This window comes from Lithobates pipiens, unplaced genomic scaffold (assembly GCF_037356315.1).
Source record: "Lithobates pipiens isolate NorthernLeopardFrog02 unplaced genomic scaffold, aLitPip1_a1.2 Scaffold_25, whole genome shotgun sequence".
Taxonomy (NCBI): domain Eukaryota; kingdom Metazoa; phylum Chordata; class Amphibia; order Anura; family Ranidae; genus Lithobates; species Lithobates pipiens.
In genome coordinates, this window is record NW_027507787.1 from 158,070,669 (window position 1) to 158,094,594 (window position 23,926).

Here is a 23,926-nt window from a genome sequence, read left to right on the forward strand (position 1 = left end):
AGAGAGAGAATAATTCAATCTGTTGAATCAATTTTTCCTCTTGTGATTGGTTGGCCAGGGGACACAAGCTGTGCAGTACCATCTAGCAACCAATCTAAATGTATGTTTCAATTTACGCATTAAAGGAAAGAAAAATCTGACGAATGGCCATGGTCTATATTCCTTCACTGCCACACTTATTTACATCTGCTTGCCAAATTGTTGTGCGCCTCCCCTTCCCCCACAGCACAGCACAAAGCCCCACCAATCTGGGGCAGCACACAAGTTTCTGTGGCAGGCAGTATGCTAAGAGCTCCATCATGGTTTCCAATGGCAGAAAAGTGTTTTCTAAATTTTACATGAAATGTCTGACATTTGAAGAGATTTGTTTGCTGCACCTACAGAAGGGAGACTCTCAGAACTGCCTGAACACGGCACAGCAGATTGGAACATGGACGTCACTGCTGGGCCCGGATTATCTCCCATCTGGAATTAGTTTGCTGGAGCTCCCATAAAAAACGCTGTCACTAAAGGGCCTGCAATCCTCTACGGCTGCACTTTAACCCTTTACAACAGGCATGTTAATGTTTGATTTTCTACATTTTTTTAAAATATGTTGCTATTACTTTGAACGTCTTTTAAAATCCAAACAACCAACTTCTTTTATTTGGCATTTTTTGTCGGTTAAATATACCACTAAATGTGTTTTGTAATAAATGTTCATAGTTAAAGTGGACCTTCAGTCATTTTTTTAAACTTTCCATTTATTAAATCTTTTGCCCTTGTTATTTTAACTTTGGATAGTAAAACCTTTTTTTTCTTCCAGTAAATCCCTTATACAGCCCACTTCCTGTTTCTTGTCTGGTACAAAGCCTTTGCTTATGACATGTACAGCTTTCACTCTCCTGAGAATTTGCCAGAAAGGGGGGATGAGTCATAAGAGGGCCAATGAAAGCTGCATGGCTGGAGGTGTACCTCTGTAAATCCAAAAAGTGAACAGGTAGCAGCTTCTGCTGCCCACAGTAAAAATGGCTGCAGCCAGACTCAGTGGAGGGAGATTTCTGTATCATATTTGGCAAGTACAGAATCACCATATATATAAAATAATATGCAAAGTGGTTGGAGGGAAGCTTCAGAATGGCAAACATGTTTTTATTACAAATTATGTGAGCAGGCTGCAGTTCCTCTTTATGGCCTGTACACACAATCACAAAATCGTACAAAAAATACCACTTTCGAAGCGATTGCACAATAATCGGATCGTTAAAACACAGCTTTCGAGAGCAGATCACGACAGTTCATCTGATATTATCTGATCGGACAAGCAGAAAAATGATTCTAGTACAATACGAGATCATACGATTTTTGTTTAATCAGTACAGTTGTTGTCCAAAAATACAATGCAAATACACTACAACACATCCGATTTTTTATTCTGTCGTATGAACATTTTTGTAACTTTAGTAAACTCTTCATGTTCCTTATCTGACTGCATGCAAAAAAACAAACAAAAAAAAAAACAGACGATCTGTCGTCCGATTTTCGGATCGTGTGTACGGGGTTTTAGTCTGATTGAAAAAAGACACAAGTCCATCCAGTTCAACCAATAAAAAGGGGGGGGGGGGGGGGGAATCATACAATCTTGTATACACAATCCTATACCCGCAGTTGATCCAGAGTAAGGTAAAAAAAAAAAAAAAAAAACAGCAAAGCATGTTCAATAAATACAAATACAAAAGCATTTTCAATAAATACAAAAAAATCCTGTGAGCTCCTAACTTTCTGTGTTCTCCGTCTGTGCTGCTTTTATTTTAGTTACAATGTTTACAGCTATTTCTGAGGACTACAGAACCCATTCTCTCTATGTTAAAAGGAACAGAGAGGTTATGGTAGTCCTGTGCTAGAATGCTCATATATACGCGTGTCGAGTGAATGTTGGCACCCTAAGAGAGGAAGTTTGTTACAGGTAGGGTCCCAAGGAGAAAATAAAGATGAACAAAAGCCTGAAAAAACAAAACGAATGCAGCCACTACATCTCAGGCTAGTTTCACAATTGTGCTTGTGACGAACCATGCACGTTTCCGTGCGCTTTTTCACACGCTGCGTGTATGGCAGCCCATTCAGTTCAATGGGCTGCCCTATGCATGAAGTCCCTGACCTTTTTGCAAAATCATGCCATACCGAAGAGCATGGTGTTGTGGCACCATGGTTTAGGTGCATGTGCAGAGGTGCCTTTAATAATTTCTGTGCATGTTGGAAAATGCGCACGTTCCTGACCCACACTGGCGTGAACCTAGCCAATATAATATACTTTTGTTCTTGGGTTTCGATATGCTGTAATAGCAGTAATGGGACCCTCTCTTGACTTATACTATTCAAACTGGAGCTTACTTTCATATTACATTGGTGATGCTGGCTGTGTAGGTGCCCATTTATCGTTCTGCAGTTTATAGTTTTGTAAAGTGCAATACAAGAGTTTTCAAAAGGACAGAATCCAACTTAGCTGCTTCGCATTTCATGTACCCAGTGGGCCAACTAGGTGCGTGACCGATGGGTTCATTACAAGCAGCAATCAGTCAATAGCCTAGTCAGCCTCTTAACCAGACATGTATGCCGGTGTCTTGTCAAATAGGGTCCTCCATCAGATGCTGTCCTCTGCGTACTGCGCATGCGCAGTACACAGGAGCACAGATTCCGAAAATTGCCGAGGACGAACGGCGCCTGCGCCGTGAGTCCAGGTTCTATCCCCACTATCCAAGTGGACATAGAGTTAGAATAAAAAAGAGCCGAGTGCAGCGAGGCCGAGCCCGAAGCGTGGCGAGCGAAGCGAGGGGCCCTCTAAAATTCTAAACCCTATGTCCGCTTGGATAGTGGGGCTACCTCCTCCACTCACGGCGCAGGCGCCGTTCAGCTTCGGAGATTTTCCGAAGCTTCGTCTGCTCCGTACTGCGCATGCGCAGTACGGAGCGGACACATATGGATGGCCGGACTCTATTAGGCAGAACACCGGCTCCTGTAGGGTCCTCTGCTACGTGACTTCATAGGGAAACTCAAGGTTGGATACAATTTACCAGCTGAGATCAGCAAATAGATTGGCTGGCCATAAGTGATACAATTTTCTTTCTGTCACCATTGGTGGACAGAAAGAAAATTGCTTGATTCCCCCCATCAACACAGTCAGCAATGATGGGGGAATGCCTCCAGCTGCACTATTGTATTCTGCCAGCGGGGGGGGGACATTAGCAGGGAGCATTCCCAGCCGGCAGAATACAATGGTTACCCACTGGTACTGGTAGTAACCGTATATATATAGTGGAATCCAGCATGCTGGTTGTACCCAAGCTGATCGATCAATCAACTTGGGGTACAATCAGCTTGCCCATACATGGTTCAAATCTTGGTTGGTCCCTGCTGATCTGGCCGAGATTCATCTATGGCTTGCTTAAAGCTGCCCATACATTATACAATTTTCATTAATTCCCGGATGGCAGAATACAATGGTTACCCACTGGCAGTAAGCGTATATACAGAAATCAAACATGCTGGTTGTACCCAAGCTGATCGAGCGATCAACTTGGGTACAATCAGCCTGCCCATACATGGTTCAAATCTTGGTTGGTCCCTGCTGAACTGGCCGAGATTCATCTATGGCTGGCTTAAAGCTGGCCATACATTATACAATTTGCATATTCAATTTCCTTTTAATTTACCTTCCTCAGTGTAGTGCAAAGGCTTTCCTGATAGCATACAAATTGAAAGTGTTTATGTTTGACCTCATATTATGGTAATATGTATGTGTGTATATATATATATATATATATATATATATATATATTGGTAAATCTAAAGGTAAATTGTACAAGATTGTATAATGTATGGTCAGCCTTACCCAATGACGTGCACTACTCTCTGGAGGGGATGGTTAAGACCATTAGACTGTCTATAATGGAGATCCTCGAAAACCTTCCCACCCACCACCTTGATTGGCTCTTGCAGCCCTTCATTAACTCAACATGCATCCGCCTCTACCCTGTGCCCCTTTATAACTACACATTACACTCTGCTCGGTGATGTCGCCCAATCAATGAACAGGGTCTTTTGCACTGGCGCATGTCAGCCCTTGTCACCAATCTATACCTCGACATTAAATAACCCCCTTATATTAGCCATTGTCTGCTTGACTTGACTTCTTCATTTGTTCCTCCAAGAGAACCCATCATGGTGGCCTATGATAGCTTATCCTTCCAACCATCTCATCCATCAGTGCTTAGTTCACAGTAGCAGCACTAGTTCCAGGGCTGGACAATGACAGCTACCGGCTTTGGGTGCCTTGGCTTTTAAGAGGGAGTTTATAAGGTCAGAGGTGGCAATAACAATCTAACCAGTTATTTTTAGCTAGGCTGTGAGTGAAAAGATTACTAAGCCAGGAATTTTCTAAAGTCATGCATGGATTTGCTGCAGCAATTGCTCGCCATAATGTGTTAAGCAGCTGGTCAAGCAAAAGCAAGCGTGGGGTCAACTGTTGCATGTAGAAATGTACGCCGCCCTCACAGTGGCTCCGAAACTGCCAGTCTAAAAGAATTTTCAGGATCGGAGTTCTGCTGAGGATTTTGGAACCTGTGCTAGTTATTCTTGAAATGTTCGAATGTTGGCCATACATATGTCAATATGCTTAATTTCAGTCTGGTTTTGTAAATTAATTAAAATTGCAAATTGAAAGACTGTTTTTGGCAGATCCTTAAAGTGGACCTTCCACTTGAGTGACAATTCTGCTTATTCAAATTGCCTCAACCCATTCCTAAGGCTTCATTCACACTGCAACTCTTCTAAAACGCTTTTCTTCTGGCAGGGGAAAGCAGCATTAAAAACATGCCTAAAGCTGTGTTTTTTCAAATGTATTTAGGCGTGTCAAGTGTTTTTTTCGTTCATTTATGGTCCAGGATATTAATATATTCTGGCCTTTGAAATGAATGACTGCTCAAGCACTAAACGCTAAACGTGTTTAGGTTGTTTGGGCTTTTTTTGCAGCAAATCACTCCTCTCCTGAACATTTTTTTTTTCTGCCTCTCAATGCCTGTGCATGGACACATAGGGGGTTATTTACGAAAGGCAAATCCACTTTTCACTGCAAGTGCACTTGGAAGTGCAGTCGCTCTAAATCTAAGGGGTAGATCTGTAGATCTGAAATGAGTGGAAGCTCTGCTGATTTTATCATCCAATCATGTGCAAGATAAAATGCTGTTTTTTATTTTCCTTGCATGTCCCCCTCGGATCTACAGCAACTTTACTTCCAAGTGCACTTTCAGTGCAAAGTGGATTTTCCTTTAGTAAATAACCCCCATAGGCTAACACAGAGGGGCGTTTAAAGGCAGGAAAAAAATATCATAATGATTGTAATGTATTTTTAGCAAAAATATAATTTGATATTTTCGGGGGGGGGGGGGGGGGCTCTGTTAGGTAGGCTGATCTTTAAAGGGGTTGTAAACCTTGGTGTTTTTTCACCTTAATGCATCCTATGTATTAAGATGAAAAAACACCTGTCAGTGACCAGCCCCCCAGCCCCCCATTTTATTTAACTGAGCCCTGGAACTTGACCCGGCAGGGACACGCTGTCTCTCTGCAGGGGGTTCTTGATTGGATAAATTCATAGCATCGCAGCCATTGGCTCCTGCTGCTGTCAATCAAATCCAATGACGCAACCACCAGGGGGCGGGGCCGAATCATACATTCGGCGTCTATGGACACGAATGCTGGACTCACGAGTGCGCCGCAAGGTAACCCCCTCTGGAGAGCGCTTCTCCTGGGGGGTTATCTGATGTGGGGAGGAGCCGCGAGAGCCCTCGGGGGACCCCAGAAGACGAGGATCGGGGGCCAATCTGTGCAAAACACACTGCACAGTGGAGGTAATTATTATATGTTTGTTATTTAAAAAACAAAACAAAAAAACCCCCCTTACAATCACTTTAACAGCAAGCCCTGGTGGCTGGCTTAAAGTGGTAGTAAAATTTGTACTACCACTTGTACCTACAGGCAAGCCTATAATAAGGCTTACCTTGTAAGTACTGTGAATATGTCCTAAACTTGCACAGTTTAGGAGATATTCAGAGTGCATGCAGCCGATGACATCACCGGCACATGCGCTCCGAAGGTCTCGCTTAGAGTGCCAGACCTTCAGAGCCCATGTCGGAAACGGCAGCTCCAGCGCGCATGCGTGGAAGTGAAGTCATCACGCCCCCCCGACACTAATGTAGCCGAAGGCCGCAAACCCGGAAGGAAGACCAAGGGATAATGTCAGCCGTCTCAGTGTTGACATTGTGGCGATGAAGGGTTTTCGTTTTCAGGTAATTTTTTTTTTAATTACCTGCGATTTACAACCACTTTAAGCCCTTGTACACACGTTCGGACATTCAGACAACAAAATCCGTCGGATTTTGTCTGACGGATTTTGTCCGAAACTGGTGTTGCATACACACGGTTGGACAAAGTTGACGGAAAATCAGATCGTTCGTAACATGATGACGTTATTTAGTTACGACGGGACTACGTCCAGGCTAGTAGCCAATAGCTTTGGTCTCGTAATTTGATCTGAGCATGCGTGGCACTTTCGGAATTCTCTACAAATGATCGGATCATGTTGTTGGAAAATTTTATAGCCCAGCTTTAAAACTTTGCCAGTCGGATATTCCGACGGAAACTGTCCGATGGAGCCCACACACGGTCGGATTATCCGACAACGCGGTCCGATCGGACATTTTCCGTCGGAATGTCCGACCGTGTGTACAAGGGCTAAGAGGATTTAATGCATGGTTACTGACATTTCAAAAATTATTTTCAAAGAGAGTTCGCAGTCTAGCAGGTGTGAGGGCTGTGTGAGGAAGCATCAATTGTTAATAAAAAGCAGTCAATTAAAAAATGTCTAAAGCTTCCTAAGAAACAAAAAAAAGAGACGTTGTCCAGGATATCCTCTTTTTATCTAGTGATAGACACAGCATCCATTCCCATTATAAATGTCAAAATCCCCCAAAGGGAAAATATTCTGCACAGACAATACAAGATTCCTTCGCGTTCTTCCATCTTTACTGCCCGCCGATGTCACTTCCTGTCTGCTTACCCTATTCTCAGCCACGGGAGGCTTAAATTTAGTCTCTCGCTGAGAATTAAGAAAACAGGAAACAGCGAAACAAGTGAAGGTACACAAAGGAGGTTGGCAGACGCTGAATCTCGTCTTTCTCATGGCTGTGAAAACGTCCCATTTTGTGAAAACAATATTTGGGCAGCAAAGGCCTGAAGATCCATCAATTCTTTCAATTTTACTTGAAGCCAAACTGGGCAAAACTGCTGCAGCTCAACTGTATTTTACAGGCATACCCCACTTTTAAGTACGCAATGGTGTTTATTTACTAAAGCTAGAAAGTGCAAAATCAGGCTCACTTCTACATAGAAACCAATGAACTTCCAAGTTTTATTACCAAAGCTTAATTGAACAAGCTGAGGTTAGAAGCTCATTGGATTCTATGCAGAACTGAACCTGATTTTGCACTTTCTAGCTTTAGTAAATAAACCCCATTGTGTACTTAAAAGTGGGGTATGCCTGTATACAAATTGGGGGACTTTATTTTGTTACCAGCAGGGTGAAAAGATTGGCGCCTTTTACATAGATTGGTTGTCTGCTCCATAACACCTTTTCTAGACAATACAACATTCTTAAGGCTCGGTTCACATATATGCAAATTGGATGCATTTTGAACCGCATCTGATTCGCATGACATGTGACACAACATAGTTTTTCATTGAAGCTGTTCACATATATGCAGTGCATCTGCAGTGTGAATTTAAAAAGAGTTGTGTGCGTTTTCTGGGCACTGCGGAGCGGTTCAGATGCGAATTCCAGGCTCATTGCCTTCTATGTGAATGCTTCTGAATCACATCACTAGTTTTGAGCAGCCTGACAGGCCAGGAAAGGGGAGAAATGAGGGAGTGACGTTCACCCCCCCCCCCCCCCCCCCCCGAACCATACCAGGCCACATGCGCTCAACATGGGTCAACCTCGACATCCTGGATTGATGACATCATGAGGGGGCAGAGTCAACCGTTGATGTCACCGGGGGGCCCCACCTCTTTGTTTATTTAGTAGCTGGAGGAGAAGGAGCTGTCAGATGGTGGAAACCAGCGTTGGGTACAGAGCTGTTTTTTGGGGGGTGGGGGGGGGGGGGGGGGTTTGGAAGGGAGCCAGGATTTAGATTTGGATTTTCTGCCAGCCTAATTGAAAAGATCTTTTAAGACACACGGGCTTAAACAAAATCCTCAACAAATGTCTTTGCAGCGGCAGGGCCGTGTTTGCAATAGAGTATCATAAAAGTCACAATACCTGTTTGTGCTGCTTCCTAAGCTGTTACTACACCTCTTCGATTTCAGCCTCCTGGACTTTAATCTAAGAAGATCTGAGTCGTCTGGTGAGGGGTACGTGGAAGCATACCCGTGCTCACATTCTGCAAATAGAGGGGAAAAAAATAAATATTAACCACTTTAAGACTGGGCCTATTTTTCAAACTTATTCTTTACAAGTTAAAATATATATTTTTTTTTTGCTAGAAAATTACTTAAAACCCCAAACATTTTTTTTCCTCCGAACATCCTAGAGAATAAAATGGCGGTCATTGCAATACTTTATGTCACACTGTATTTGTGCAGCGGTCTTACAAGCACACTTTTTAGGGGAAAAAATTCACTTTTTTGAATTAAAAAAATAAGACAAAAGTAAAGTTACCCCAATTTTTTTTTTATATTGTGAAAGACAATGTTATGCCGAGTAAATTGATACCCAACATGTTACGCTTAAAAATTGCGCCCGCTCGTAGAATGGCAACAGACTTATCCTTAAAAATCTCCATATGCGATGTTTAAAAAAATTCTACAGGTTGCATGCTTTGAGTTACAGAGAAGGTCTAGGGCTAGAATCATTGTTCTCACTCTAATGATTGTGGTGATACCTCACATGTGTGGTTTGAACACCGATTTCATATGCGGACATTACTCACGTATGCGTTCACTTCTGCACGTGAGCTCGGCAGGACAGGGCGTGCTAAAAAAAATGTATTTATTTTTTATTATTTATTTTACTCTTTATTTTTAATTTTTACACTGTCATTTAAAAAAAGAAAATTGTGTCACTTTTATTCCTATTACAAGGAATGTAAACATCCCTTGTAATAGAAAGAAAAGCATGGCAGGACCTCCTAAATATGACCTCAAATATCATATTTACACAAAAATTTAATAAAATTAAAAAAAAATGTCGTTTGAAAAAAATAAAAAATAAAAATGTCTCTTTAAGGGCTGTGGGCGGAAGTGATGTTTTGACGTTGCTTCCACCCTGGCATGGAGCCAAGTGGGGGCCATCTTCCCCTCACTCAGCTCCATACCACAGAGGGGAGAGGATGCAATCGCCTCCGCTGTTGCCGGCGGTTCCGGTAAGCGGTGAAGGGCACCGGAGTGCGGAGGGAGGGGAGGCCCCTCTCCTGCCCCCCATAAAAGTGATCTTACAGTGAATCCCCCGCTAAGACCACTTTTATCTGAAAACGGACCACCCCCCGGAGAAGAAGAGGATACTGGAGTTATGGTAGCTAGCTGCTGCCATAACAGCGATATTCCTCTTCCAAGTGCCACCATAAAATGAAGGCAGCCGGTCCATAAGTGGTAAAGACAATGGCAAGATATTTAAATGGTCATGTCAGAGTCCTGACCTCAGTCGTACTGCCATATTGTTGTGTGATCCAGCATTAAAGCAAATGATCCAAAATATTTACTTGCACGAATACAGTTTTGTTTGGTGTAAAACATCAAAATACTCCCAAAACTCTGAGTTAAGGCCCATACACACTAGATTTTCTGCAGACTTTTGTCTTCAGATTTACCAAAACCATATAATATGAGGTCAAACAAACTCTAAAGCCTCGTACACACGATCGGATTTTCGGCAGGGAATTGTGTGATGACAGACTGTTTGCCTAAAATCCGACCGTTAGTACGCTCCTTCAGACAATTGTTGTCCAAATGTTGGATGGCAGGCTAGTACATTTTTAGCGCACAATGGTCTGTTGTCATATTTTCGTATCGTGTGTACACAAGTCCAAAGTACAACCACACATGCTCTGAATCAATGCTCACCAAACATGACATTAGCAGAAGATACCCAAAGGGTGGCGTACAAGAGCTGAAATTCAATGCAGTACGTCACTACGTTCGTGTTTGTTGGCTGATAACTGTGTACCGTTTGTATGCAAGACAAGTTCCTGGCACACGCCCTTCGGACAAAAGTCTGCGCTCTGTTGGCCAACAATCCAATCATGTGTAGGAGGCTTCAGACCCCATACACACTATTAGATTTTCCACAGATTTTTGTCTTCAGATTTACCAAAACCATGTAGTGCAAGGCCCTGCCTGATTGCATACAAATGGAAACTCCTAAGGTTTAACCTCATATTATATGGTTTTGGTAAATCTGAAGACAAATATATGCAGAACATCAAGTGTGTATGGGGCTTAGGTCCGATCAGCAACTACAGAAAGAATTCAGTCCCATACACACTATACAACTTTTGTTGTCGGATTTCCTTTAGATTTACCAAACCATGTAGTGCAAGGGCCTGCCTGATTGCATACAAACTCTTAGGCCTCTTTCTCACGGAACGGATCTGTGATGATCCGGCCCATGAACATCCGCTTGCTCAGCGGGGATCGCTCTGTCAATCCTCGCTGAGCAGGAAGATGATAGATCCGTCTCTGCACACTGCGCAGGGGTGGACCTGTCAGAGCGCCGCTCTCTCCTATGGGAGATCGTATGACGAGGGACCACAGAGTCCATCGCCACCCAATCCGATAGTAGGTTTTTCCTCCTCTTTTTCGGATCGGAGTGGGTCGGATGTCAGCGGACATGTCACCGCTGACATCCGATGCTCCATAGAGGTCTATGGAGCATCCGTTCAGGTCTGCCTGAAAAACTGACAGGCGGATCTGAAGGGATCGTTCGGGTGAAAGAGGCCTTAAGGTTTAACCTCATATTATGTGGTTTTGGTAAATCTAAAGGAAGAAAAATCTAAAGAAAATTGTATAGTGTGTATCCAGTTTTATTGTTAACAAATAATGTTCTGCTAGATGCAATTACATGGGTTCCTGCATTTGCTAAAGAAAGAATGGTAAAACGTAAAATGCTTCATGAATTACATTTCTAAAGGGAAATTTGATTTTTCTTGTTTAGATTATTATTACAATTATTATTATTAATAATAATATTCAGGATTTAAATAAGGCCTGCAGTTTCTACGGAGCTTTACAAAATAATAGGAATGGTATTTTTTTTTTCTAAGATGGCAGAGGTCAAAGTCTATACCATTACTATAAAATAAGCAATGTGACTTTAAAGATTTTGTATATTTACCCCTAAAATAGAACCGAATTGTGGTATGTTATATTTTTGATATGCATGCAATTGAATGATGTCTGTTTATTTGTAGAAAAAATGTTTTATAAAATAAAATATAGAATATATATATATATATATATATATATATATATATATATATATATATATATATATATAAAGGAATGTTAAAGGAAAACAAAATACAAGGAACAAGACAAGGTGGCAAAATAATCCTCCAAAAATGGAAATTGGTTGCATTTGATTTTTCATTTACACTGTTACTAAACCCAGGAGCCTGCATTCACTATATGTGGTCTCCCACAGTACACAGAACATAGAAATGTAATTATCTTTAAAAAAAAAAAGGTTCTAGCATTACACACCAAACTGAGCATGTGCAGAGTACCCCCAAAGGCTCTGTCTTACCAGGGGATTGATTGGAGACTGTGGAAGAAGGGGAGGATCAGAGAAGACAGGATCAAACACTGCAGAGGCTTAACTCCTTAGGTTAAGTGAGTATTACAAGCATGCTTTACTGCATATACACACAGATTTTATCGTTGTGGGTTTTTATACTGGTTTTAAAAGCTTTTTTCTATGAACAGTTACAAAGATATATTTTACAAATCACAATTTGTAAAAATAACACTAGCCTCAAAGCGCATTGTGAGTTTCCAAAAGAGAGGAGCTGTTTGCTTGCAGGGGTACACTCTCTGAAACTTTTTATGGCACTATGAAGTCAGAAGGTAAATTGGGGAGGGGGAGGGCAGTGAAGAAGAAAAAGACAATTCTCCAATTTACTAAAGCAGAAATGTACTCTCTCAATCAGCATTGTCTATTTTTAATCCTTATGCTGCTAGCATTAGTAAATAGATTGCAAAGTATATCATATTTACTTGTTTTAAGTTTTTATTTTTACATTTCTTCAGTTACGTCCTGATTTCCAGACCCAGCCAAAAGATTTCATACGTCTCAGGAGTTTCGGGAGAGGGGGCAGGTTTGCACAGCCTCCTGCCTGCATGCCTGAGCTAAGGCCAGATGGATTCCAGTAAGTAACTGTTACATGAATCATCTGCCCTTACTCTAGATGTCCACAGCCAGAAATGCTAGGGGTTGCTTTTCACAGTGATTTATCAGCCAAATAAAGCACAAAGACATGGATGGACCACCTGACTGCACGCCTGAGCTAAGGGCAGTTGGATTCCAGGAAGTAAATGTTAGATTAACCATTTGCCCTTACTAAAGATGGCCACAGCCAGAAATGCTAGGGGGTTGCTTTTTCACAGTGATTTCTCAGCCAAACAAAGCATGGATGGATGAGGGAGTTTAATTTAAATATTAAAAATGCGTTAAATAGTGTTTTTTGGTGTTTAGATGGAGTGTAGTTCCACTTTAAGTTGAAAGCAAGTGGGTTGCTTGAACTCTGAAGCAACTTCTCGCTGATTAATGGAAATGTAAGTATGAAGTTTATATATAATAAATAAAAAGCTAGTATTATTGTTCTGAAAGTGAATTTTTGTCCTGAATTTTTTTTTTAAATCATACAAAATACAACATATTTACAGAAATAATATTAATGTGCATTGATGTTTTAAAAACATTGTTTGAATGTAAAGTTTATCTTTATATGTATATGGGGGCAACCATATCTACTCATTACATATTGAGACTACTCTTCTGCTTCTGCCCTAGCAGTGCCGCACATTGGCACTCTTATTATAATGCAAGTCTACCAGTCAGGTCTGACTGAAAGCAATGAACTCTCTATGTGGCTGAGATTTGGGGGGTTGAATCACTAAAGGCAAATATGCTGTTCACTTTGCAAAGGAATTTTCACTTAGTTTAATAAATGCGGTAATAATTCACTTTCCAAAGAATACCCAATCACATGCAAGGAAAGAAAAATAAAATTAATTTTTGCTTGCACGTGATTATATGATGGAAGTCAGCAAAACTCTTTCACTAAACCAAGGGAAAAAATCCCCTGCCAAGAGAGCAGCCTATTTACCTTTACTAAAGCAATCCCTTTATTAATGCTGTTGTGAAAATATGGCACAGCAAGAAGAATAAAGCCATATCAAGTCACTTTAACCATCAGGCCTCTTTTTCAGACTCTGTGTTTACAAGTTAAAAACATGTTTTTTTGCTAGAAAATTGCTTAGAACCCCCAAAAACGATACATTTTTTTCTAACACCCTAGAGAATAAAATGACGGTCATTGTAATACTTTTTGTCACAGCGTATTTGCGCAGCGGTCTTACAACGCACTTTTTTTTGGAAAAAATGCACTTTTTTGAATAAAAAAATAAGACAACAGTAAAGTTTGCCCAATTTTTTAATATCGTGAAAGATAATGTTACGCCGAGTAAATTGATACCCAACATGTCACGCTTCAAATTTGCGCCCGCTTGAGGAATGGCGTCAAACTTTTTACCCTTAAAAATCTCCATAGGCGACGTTTAAAAAATTCTACAGGTTGCATGGAGGTATAAGGCTAGAATTATTGCTTTCACTCTAATGATCGTGGCGATACCTCACATGTGTGGTTTTGACCACCATTTTCATACGCGGGCGCTACTCATGTATGCGTTCGCTCCTGCGCCCGAGCTAGTCGTGATACGGCACTTTAAAAAAGTTTTCTTATTTTTTTTATTTTATTTTTTTACACAGTTTTTTATAAAAAAAAATAAAATGGGTCACTTTTATTCCTATTACAAGGAATGCAAACAACCCTTCATAGAAAAAGGCATGACAGGCCCTCTTAAATATGAGATCTGGGGTCAAAAAGACCTCAGATCTCATATTTGGACTTAAAGCGGGGTTCCACCCTAAAGTGGAACTTCAGCTCATCAGAACCCTCCCCCCTCCAGTGTCAGAATTGGCACCTTTCAGGGGGGAGGGGGGTGCAGATACCTGTCAAAGACAGGGAGTCTATGCCTCTTCCTGTCCCTGCTCGCTGTCTGCTGGGACACGCACGGGTCCCAGAGAAAGCGCGGACAATTCCTATTGCGCTGCGCGACTCGCGCATGCGCAGTAGGGAACCGGTAAGTGAAGCCGCAGCGCTTCACTTCCTGATTCCCTCACCTAGTATAGTGGCGGCAGCAGCCGAGAGCCGAGTGATCGATCGGCCTCGGCTGCTGGCATTGCTGGACCCCGGGACAGGTGAGTGTCCATTTATTAAAAGTCAGCAGCTGCAGTATTTGTAGCTGCTGGCTTTTAATATTTTTTTCCACAGTGAAATCCCGCTTTAAATGCAATAAAAAAAATTTTTTTTTTTAAATGTTGTCATTTGAAAAAATGACAACAAAAAAATGTCTCTTTAAGACGTATGGGCAGAAGTAACGTTTTGACGTCGCTTCCGCCCTTCTATGGTATGGAGATGAGTGGGGGCCATCTTAGCATCACTCGTCTCCCAACCCAGCCACGACAATGAGCCGATCGCCAGTAAGCGGCGGAGGGCACGGAAGAGCGGCGGGAGGGGGGGTCCTGCCACAGAGACCACCATTATCGTTAACTGAACCGCGGCCTTAAGAGATGGATACTTCAGTTGTGGCAGCAGCTGCTGCCGTTACCATTATATCCCTCTTCAAAATCAGGACATATATAGTCTTGCGGCAGTCAGTAAATGGTTAAAGTGTATTTAATGCCCTTTTTCTTATTTGGCTAAAAATAGGGACAGGCCATAGTTCCTGTTTGTTTGTTTTTTGGTTATCTGTCCCCCATTGGATAGATTTCTCCTCACTTCCTGTCTCCCAGACATGATAGGAAGTGAAAGGATGCCTGACTATACTGAGGTTAATTACCCTCCTTGTCAGTTGTAACCACAACAGGTGTTTTCATTGGAAGATTCACCTCTTGTTTTGTTGGCGACACGGACAGCAATGAAAACCTTATTGGTGAGTAGTGCTGGATTGCTCCTTTAATATTCTAAAGGTCATAGGGTTTGTATTGTAGCCAACTGACAGTTCTTTTTCTCCTAGAACCTCTGTGGATGGTCCTAGAAAAACATAAATGTAAGATAAGGAATACAAAATGTAAGATGACCAAGGAAAAGCCAACGTGTCTCCAGGTTTGAAAGTCAACCTTCTTCAGAGCTATAAACATATGAAACCATGAATATTATCAACAATGTATCTAAAACTACATTAAAACACTATTAAAAATTCACAAATAAGGCTTTATATATCATATAAATAAATAATATAAAATATATATATATATATATATACATGTCAAGAATCATTTTTTAGAACATGATTATATTAATCCATATTTGGGAATTGTAAATATTTTAATATTGTTTTAAACATGTCACTGATTATATTTTTATGATTTTATGTTTATAGCCCTGAAGAAGTGGGACTTTAATAACCTGAAACATGTTGGCTTTACCCTGGCCTAAATAAAATCTTATTTCCATATAAAATATTATTTTCCCCCCAAAAAAACGAATAATAATAATTATATATATATATATATATATATATATATATATATATATATATATATATATATAATTTACTTATAAAATATGAATTTCTTCCGCAATAAAATATTTTTTCTGGACTTCAAACATGAAGCTGCACTTCTATTCCTTATCCTATAGCAATGAAAACCTAATAGAGGTTCTAATACTATCCTACTTTATCCAGGAAAAAATAAATCTGACTATACAGGCAATTGAAGGTATATATTACAGTGATTTTAAATATGTACTACAGAAATTTTTGTTTTTAAAACAAATTATTGTATAGATACAGATGAGTTCTTGATTTGTTCATGCAGAAATAAAAAAAAAAAGCCTTAGGGTTCAATCTTTTTCAAGTCGGAATCAACAAGTTGAAAAAATAAAGTATTTTTCACAATCTTCCCGAGGAAGGCAGTCAAACCGTTAATTTTTTTTGAATGCTATTTCCTTTTTCAAAAACCCTCTGATGGAGGGGAAAATCCATCTAGTTCTAATTAAGACACCATGAAATTCTTTTAAATATCTCTAGACCGACCATTTTGTGTTTTATAATTCATGAAGAAAAATCTTAATAAAAAAATAAATAAATCAGAACAGGTACATATTGGTGAAATGAATACCAAGAGTGTCTCTCTGCACAACAAACGAGAGCTGTACCTTCACAATCCACTATGACATCACACAAAATCCGTCAATACACAAATAATAAGCTTTCAATAAGCTTTCAATTCTAGGCCAAGCCATGGTTTTCCATTGATTTACATAACAAACAGGCAAAAAAGATAAATAAATAAAGTACAATAATAAACAATTACCTCTCTCTCTTCTTTCCAAATACTCTGCGGCATCTAAAAGCGCTTGAATATTTAACATCACGCAATCCATCGCACGATTTTTTTTTTTTAATACAACCCTCAAAAAAAAATCCAATTTTTTTCTTTTTTTGTCCTTAAAATGCCCACGCTAAAGCGTGAAGGAAACAAAATGTTCAAAGTGGGTGACTTAAAGGGATGGAATAAATTCTGCTGTCTTGCAGAATTCGATGGATCTGGGAATAAGGTTTTGACAAATTGTCTTCAAGAAGTTTTGCAAAGCAGACAGGGCCCTAGCCAGGCAGCTAATCAGATCTCAAATGCAAAAAAAGGAAAAAAAAGGGAAGGCGAGAAGGTGACGGCAGGCGTGAAATGGTCTGCGGTGCAGGAAAAGAAGGAAGAAGGAATTGAAAAAAAAAGAAAAGAAAAAAAGGAGATAAAGTTGGAAGGAGTTGCAGCAGAGGATCATGTGAAGCTCCAGCCTGCATTGACACACAGACCAGTTTGTTTACTTCTTGCAGCAAAGGCAGAGAGGGCTGCTCCCATACGGGCTCGCTGCAAGGGCTGCTGGGTGTTGTGGTTTTTTCATCCCCTTAGCTGCCGAGTCCACAGACTTAACCCCATCACAGCCAGAACATTTTTAATCCTGATATTTCTCAAAGAAAACCTACAGCAAGGAATCTCTGAATCTACCGAACTTGACCTTCGGAAAATTGCTACTTGCTTGGCTGTTAAGCTGATCCTGCAGCTTCAGCACTTTAGCAGTCTGCAGCCAGGACTCTTGGTTTATTATTATTATTATATGGAATTTATTTAGTGCTACCAGCGCATTTTTATTATATGGGATTTATATAGCGCCACAAAAGTGTGGGGGTGCCATTAATTGCCAATGCACCCTAAGCATCTTTAATTGCGTGCGTCCTCGTGTGCACCAAACTGCATGCGGGTCAGTGCATTTTTTGAAGAGTCAGGGACTTTTGTCTGCGTTTCTTGTGCGTAAAGCAGCCCACTGAAATGAATGGGCTACCCTGCACGTGACGTTTATAAATAAACAACAAATGCATGCCCGCACGCGCAGTAGTGCGAACCAAGACTGTAAAGCCTCGTACACACGATCAGATTTTCAGCAGGGACTTTTGTGATGACAGACTGTTGGCCTAAAATCCTTTACCATTAGTAAGCTCCTTCAGACAATTGTTGTCCAACTTTCCGCCAACAAATGTTGGATGGCAGGCTAGTAAATTTTCGGCGGACAACTGTCGGTTGCCAGATTTTCGTATCGTGTGTACACAAGTCCATCATACAAAAGTCCAAAGTACAAACACATGCTCAGAATCAATGATCACCAAACACGATATTAACAGAAGGTGCCCAAAGGGTGGCGCTCAAGAGCTGCAATTCCACATAGCATGTCACTATGTTCGTGTTTGTTGGCTGACAATTGTGTGCCGTTGGTATGCAAGACAAATTCTTGGCACATGCCCTTTGGACAAAAGTCTGACGCTCTGTTGGCCAGCAATCTGATCGTGTGTACGAGGCTTAAGACTCCATACACACTGTAATGCCACGTACATACCATCGGATTTTCCAACAACAAAACTGGATTTTTTTTCTGAAGGATGTTGCCTCAAACTTGTCTTGCATACACTTGGTCACACAAATGTGGTCAGAAATTCCGAACGTACGACGGGACTATAAAAAGGAAGTTCAATAGCCAGTGCGCCACTCGTACTTGATTCCGAGCATGCGTGGAATTTTGTGCGTCAGACTTGTGTACACATGCCCAGAAATTTCTAACAACAAGTTTTGTTGTCCGAAAATTTGAGAATCTGCTCTCAAACATTTGTGTGGAAATTCCGACAACAAATAAACGATGGAGCATACACACGGTCACATCGAACATTTCCCGTTGGAAATTCTGGATGTATATTAAATTTTCTGCAGATTTTAGTCTTCAGATTTACCAAAACCATGTAGTGCAGTACAGGCCTGCCTGATTGCATACAAATTTAAACTCTTAATGTTTGACCTCATATTATATGGTTTTGGTAAATCTGAAGACAAAAATCGGCAGAAAATCTAATAGTGTGTATGTGGCTTAAGCCTACTGAACTAAAAAAAAATCTTGCCTGGTTCACACCTATGCATTTTTCAGTGTATTTTCAGTTTTAATCCTCGTTCACACCGGTCGCACCCTGTTGTCAGCAATGGAACTGTTCAGATCGTGTGACATCGACTTTGTGGTGCCGCACTGATTTGAAAAAGTCGTTCCTGCACTACTTTTGGTAATTTCAGGTGCGACTGAATGATGCATGAAGTCGCACAGATGTCAGCCAGGTTGTACCTGAAGTCGCACTGACATGATGCTTTGAAATCATGCGTTTTCAAGTGAAGTGACATGATTTCAAAGCTGCATTCAGTGTGAACCAGTTTTTTTTTGCTTTGTGTATCCTTTATTAAAGAGATTTGGCCTCTGTAATTGTCCTTTATACTTTAAGGGATTATGTTTACTAATATATGTACTTATTTATTTATTGCACAACCATGATAGGCATGGGAGATTAATTGATTTATTTTATTTACATTATTACATAGTTACATAGTCAGGTTGGAAAAAGACACAATTCCATCTAGTTCAACTATAAAAAAATAAAATAAAATAAAAATTATCATACAATCCTATATACCCAGTCCTATACCCACTGCATTGTACAAGTTAGTTGAAGTTTGGATGAATTTGTCTATGGACAGCCATACTTTCTGGTGCATAAAATGGCATCAAATTCAGATGTCTTCCTTTCAGTCTATATTGGGGGCACTGATTCCAATGCCCTGGATGAGCAGAACACATCATGACCCAAAAACCACCCATGTGTACTCCTGGCATTAGTGACAGTTGGAATAGTCAGAATAAGGAAGTTTGATTAGAAATGTGTTTGTCTTTTCTATTTAGACAGCGGCATTTATAATCCAGAAGTCTCTATCTCGTAGGTACAACCCACCACAATCAAGTTACCGAAGGGGAACTATCAGTATCATAAATTGGCCAACTGTCCCCAATTCAGTCCCAGTTTTCCTGGAAATGTGTTATGTGTCTCTGTGACTCAGATTATCCAGTTATCCATAGACAGGGCTGATTTCTCAGTTGTAAAGTTTTACAGAATTACTCAATAAATGCAAATGATTTCTTCTACAATTAAAATTGTACTATGAGAAAATACAAGTGAATTTTTGCTGTATATAAATATACTACAGCAAATATAATAATACAATAATATAAATACAATATTTCTTATATTATAATAACATACTATATAATATAATAAGCTATAAAACTTGCTTTTAATAAGAATGAATGGACAACAGGCAAAATTAAGCCACTTATACTACCCAGCAAACATTGCAGTTGTGCAAAAAAGCAGAACGTTCGTAAGATTTGGACAAAGCAACAAGCTCACTTAAAGCTTACAGCTTTGGCTTCCAGTTACAAAAAAATATATATAGCCCAGTAACAGTGAGATTAAAAATCATTTATCAATTTTGCTGAAATTAAAACCTTTAAAGAGGCAGTAAACACTGATGGGTTTCACTTCCTCTTTATTCCCCTGCAAAGTAAAAGCATAATGGGCTATTATGCATCGCATACTAGCCCATTATGTTGCACTTACCCGCAAACGAAGCATGCAATGTCCCCGCTGATGGCTGCGTCCATCTTCACCCCTCTTCCTTCTGGGGCCGTGGACTCTAGCTCTGTGACTGGCCGAAATCCTGCAACATCACTGTTACGCAATGCCGATGATCACGACAAGGTCCCTATAGAAACGGCATGATCATGCCCTTTCTTTAGTGTGCATGCGCCAATGACGTTGGCGCAAGCGTATATGGTAAATATCTCCCAAACTGTGCAGGTTTAGGAGCTATTTACACTACCTATAATAAGGCTTACCTGTAGGTAAAAGTGGTGTGTAAGGGTTTACAACCACTTTAAAGTGGTTGTACACCCTGTACAACTACTTTTACCTACATACAGGTAAGCCTATTTTAAGGCTTACCTGTAGGTGCTTGAAATATCTCCTAAACCTCCACAGTCTAGGAGATATTTACAAAAAAGCCAAGCACCAATGACTACGGTGCATGCACACTTTAGAAAGGGCACATTGTGCCCTTTCTAATAGAGTTCATGCCATGACTTGTGGCTCCCGTGCAGTGAGGTCACGTGACTCCGGCGACAGAGCTGGAGTTTGTGGCCCCGGAAGGAAGAGGGGTGAAGATGGACGCTCGCTGCTAGTGGGGACAGCAGTGACATTGCTGGCTTTGGTTTCAGGTAAGTGACACATAATGGGTTACTATACGATGCAGGGAAATAAAGAGGAAGTAAAACCCAGCAGGGGTTACTTCCTCTTTAACTCAGTGCTGTCCTCTGCAGTACTTCTTCTCTGGTGCCCTCAGTCTTTCAGGTTGAATGACAGCCAGTGTCATTTAGCCCACTTTCTCTGAGCCCAGGCTGTCAAGGACACACCCTTGGATGATGTCATCAGGCACCTGGGTTTAGAGTATTACTGCACTGAACATGATTACATGAGGACCAATCAGTGCAGCAGTGATGTTTAGAAGTCTTGTGGAAAAAGTATGTGTATGTATACACACACACACACACACATTTGCCAGGACACCATGGATTGTCAATTACGTCCAAATCTTTATTGAAGAATGATCACATCACAGAAGACATAATGCAATGTCCCAGAGTCACGCAGGACCCCTTTGTCAGACATGTGATGAAGGGGTCCTGCGAGGCTGTGGAACGTTGCACTATGTCTTCTATGATGTGATCATTCTTCAGGCCTGGTTCACACCTATGCATTTTTTAGTGTGTTTTCAGTTTTCCTATGGATGTAGTTCGCATCTGTGTATTTTATTGAAGGGGCCAGGGACTTTTTTTCTGGTTTTTGGTTCCATAGTCCTCAATGGATCAAAAACATGTATTGAAAAATACAAAATGCACCTGGATTATCCAAACTGCAACTTGCAAAGGTGTGAACCAGGCCTCAATAAAGATTTGGATGTAATTGACAATCTGTGGTGTGCTGGCAAAATATGTACATTTGATCTGTGGTGTTTCCAGTTCCAGCTGGTTGTTGCTACAGCACCCACTAGTCGATACTACTACTATGCACACACATGCAAAATATCTTCCTCTCTTAGGCTGGATTCACACCTATGCATTTTTAGTGCTTTTTGCACTACAGTCCATTTAACATGGTTTCCTATGGAACACGTTCTGTAGTGCAAATCTGCAAACTGCAAAAAGCACTAAAAATGCATAGGTGTGAATCTAGCCTTACCCCAGATGTCCCTCACAGTTACAGGTTCTCTTTAAATTGACTTTTATTTAATACACAGCAGCCAGAATCTAGAGTGCACCACACATGGTCTCTGAGCGTGTTCTTCCTGTAGTCTGCGTAACCTCTCTATCTCCGATTCCCGGTTTTCCAGTAACATTTAAAACGTTCAAAGCATGTGTGAGACGGACCGGTGCCTGTGGAACTTAGAACAGGAGCTGGCAAGGAGTGTGTTTAGGAATTCCTCTGTTGCATCACAGCTGGGGTTCCCAGATTGCCAGCTGACAGGCAAGAGGTAGCGGGGTAGCTGGTGCAATTTAGAAATGTCTGGGTGGGAAACTCAAGTACGGAACAGATTCCTGTATGGATTTAAAAGCTTCAAGAGGAATGGCAGTCTGTTCACATAAGATGTAATAAAACATCTTTGCCATTCTGAAGCTTCCCTCCAACCACATTGTCACCAGGACTTAGGGCTCATTTGCATTAAGGGCATTTGTTGCAGAGCTTTAACATGCATTGCATTAAGGCACCACAATCATTTTATAAACTCTCAATGGTTTAAAAAAAAGGGGAATATAACTATTTTTCTCAAAAGGCAGCACACCACAATGCATGATATATATTATGAGGTGCATTGCGCTCTACTGTACAATGTGTTGGGGTGTCATTTACAATGAGAGCAACTGCTATGCCCTTGCGCCCCTATGGATGGGCCCTCTAGCTGCTATACCCGTGCACCCCCTAAGGATGGGCCCCCTAGGTGCTATGCCCGTGCGCCCCCTATGAATGGGACACCGAAACTGATTTGTTTGTTCTAGATGGGACCCGAAAACCTTTTTTGGGGGTGATTATGGAATACACAAGAGGTGTTGCACAAAAATGTCACTGTAAATTTCATTTATTTTGGGGTTAATTATAGATTTGCTGTCTCCTTTCTCTCCAGAAAAAAAGTCTGTTACAGTATTGCTCATTCATTGTGCCTTTACATTGTCCCAGCCACAGGTCTTTTGTTCTTTCTCTATTGTAAATAAGTGCCGTTGCTTTAAATCAAAAGGTGACGTCACCAGCTTAGAGAACCATCCAGACACACCCATCAAGATGTTAGCCCAGCAACCAATTACATCACACAGCCAGCTTTCCCCCGATTGGTTGGCAGTGGCAATGGGTCCTTCCCCTTCTCCTGCTGGTCAGCCAATAGAAAACCACAGCCTGTCTCCATGTGCAAAGCATGTGAGTTCCCAGGAAGTGTATCAGGAGATCATGGTGCACCTGATAGGGGATGATCGGGTCCCCTAGGTGAAGCTACACAATCCTGCCTGTTGTCATTACAGCAAACAGCAGCTGCAACTCAGTTTACTTTCCTAAAGATAAACTTTTCACAAGTTGTTCTAAACACCAAACAAAGAGACTGCTTCAAAATAAACACAATTGATGGACAAAGTTTCCACAACACATACATACAAAACTGACAAAACAAAGAAGTAAAAACAACAACAAAAAACAAGTCTCTGATTCCTACTGTATTAAACTGTATTGTAACTGTACTGTCTGCCCTTATGTTGTAAAGCGCTGTGCAAACTGTCAGCACTATATAAATCCTGTATTATAATAATAATAATGATTATGCAAAAAGCCAAATTTACTATTAAAAAAGGACAGATGTAACAAAGTATCAATTATTAGCCATCACATGCACAGATCATTCTCCCTTCTTCTCTTTTCTGTACCCTACACTATACTATATAATCTTAATAAAAACAGATTAAGAAAAGAAATACTGGTTAGGACATGCAGAGAACATCACAAAAGACGTAAACATAAAGGCAAAAAATATAGCTTTAAAAAAAACAACAGAAGTAAAATTGTCAAATATGCAGGCAATAAGCCAACATAAAGCCTAGTA

At 40.7% G+C, this 23,926-nt stretch overlaps 1 protein-coding gene across 2 annotated transcripts in view; it reads right to left on the bottom strand.

Annotated features, from left to right (window-relative positions):
* The window catches only part of MXI1 (MAX interactor 1, dimerization protein), a 47,879-nt gene that overhangs the window by 18,746 nt on the left and 5,207 nt on the right, over positions 1 to 23,926 (bottom strand). The window contains exons 1-2 of one of the 2 annotated variants that reach the window (XM_077455067.1): positions 16,685 to 17,202; positions 8,348 to 8,468 (exon numbers count right to left, since the gene is read on the bottom strand). In XM_077455067.1, the coding sequence (XP_077311193.1) occupies positions 8,348 to 8,468; positions 16,685 to 16,754 (191 nt within the window). In that variant the 5' untranslated portion in view covers positions 16,755 to 17,202. Of the gene's footprint in view, positions 1 to 8,347; positions 8,469 to 16,684; positions 17,203 to 23,926 lie in introns of those variants that run through there. The other variant, XM_077455066.1, reaches the window with a different exon arrangement.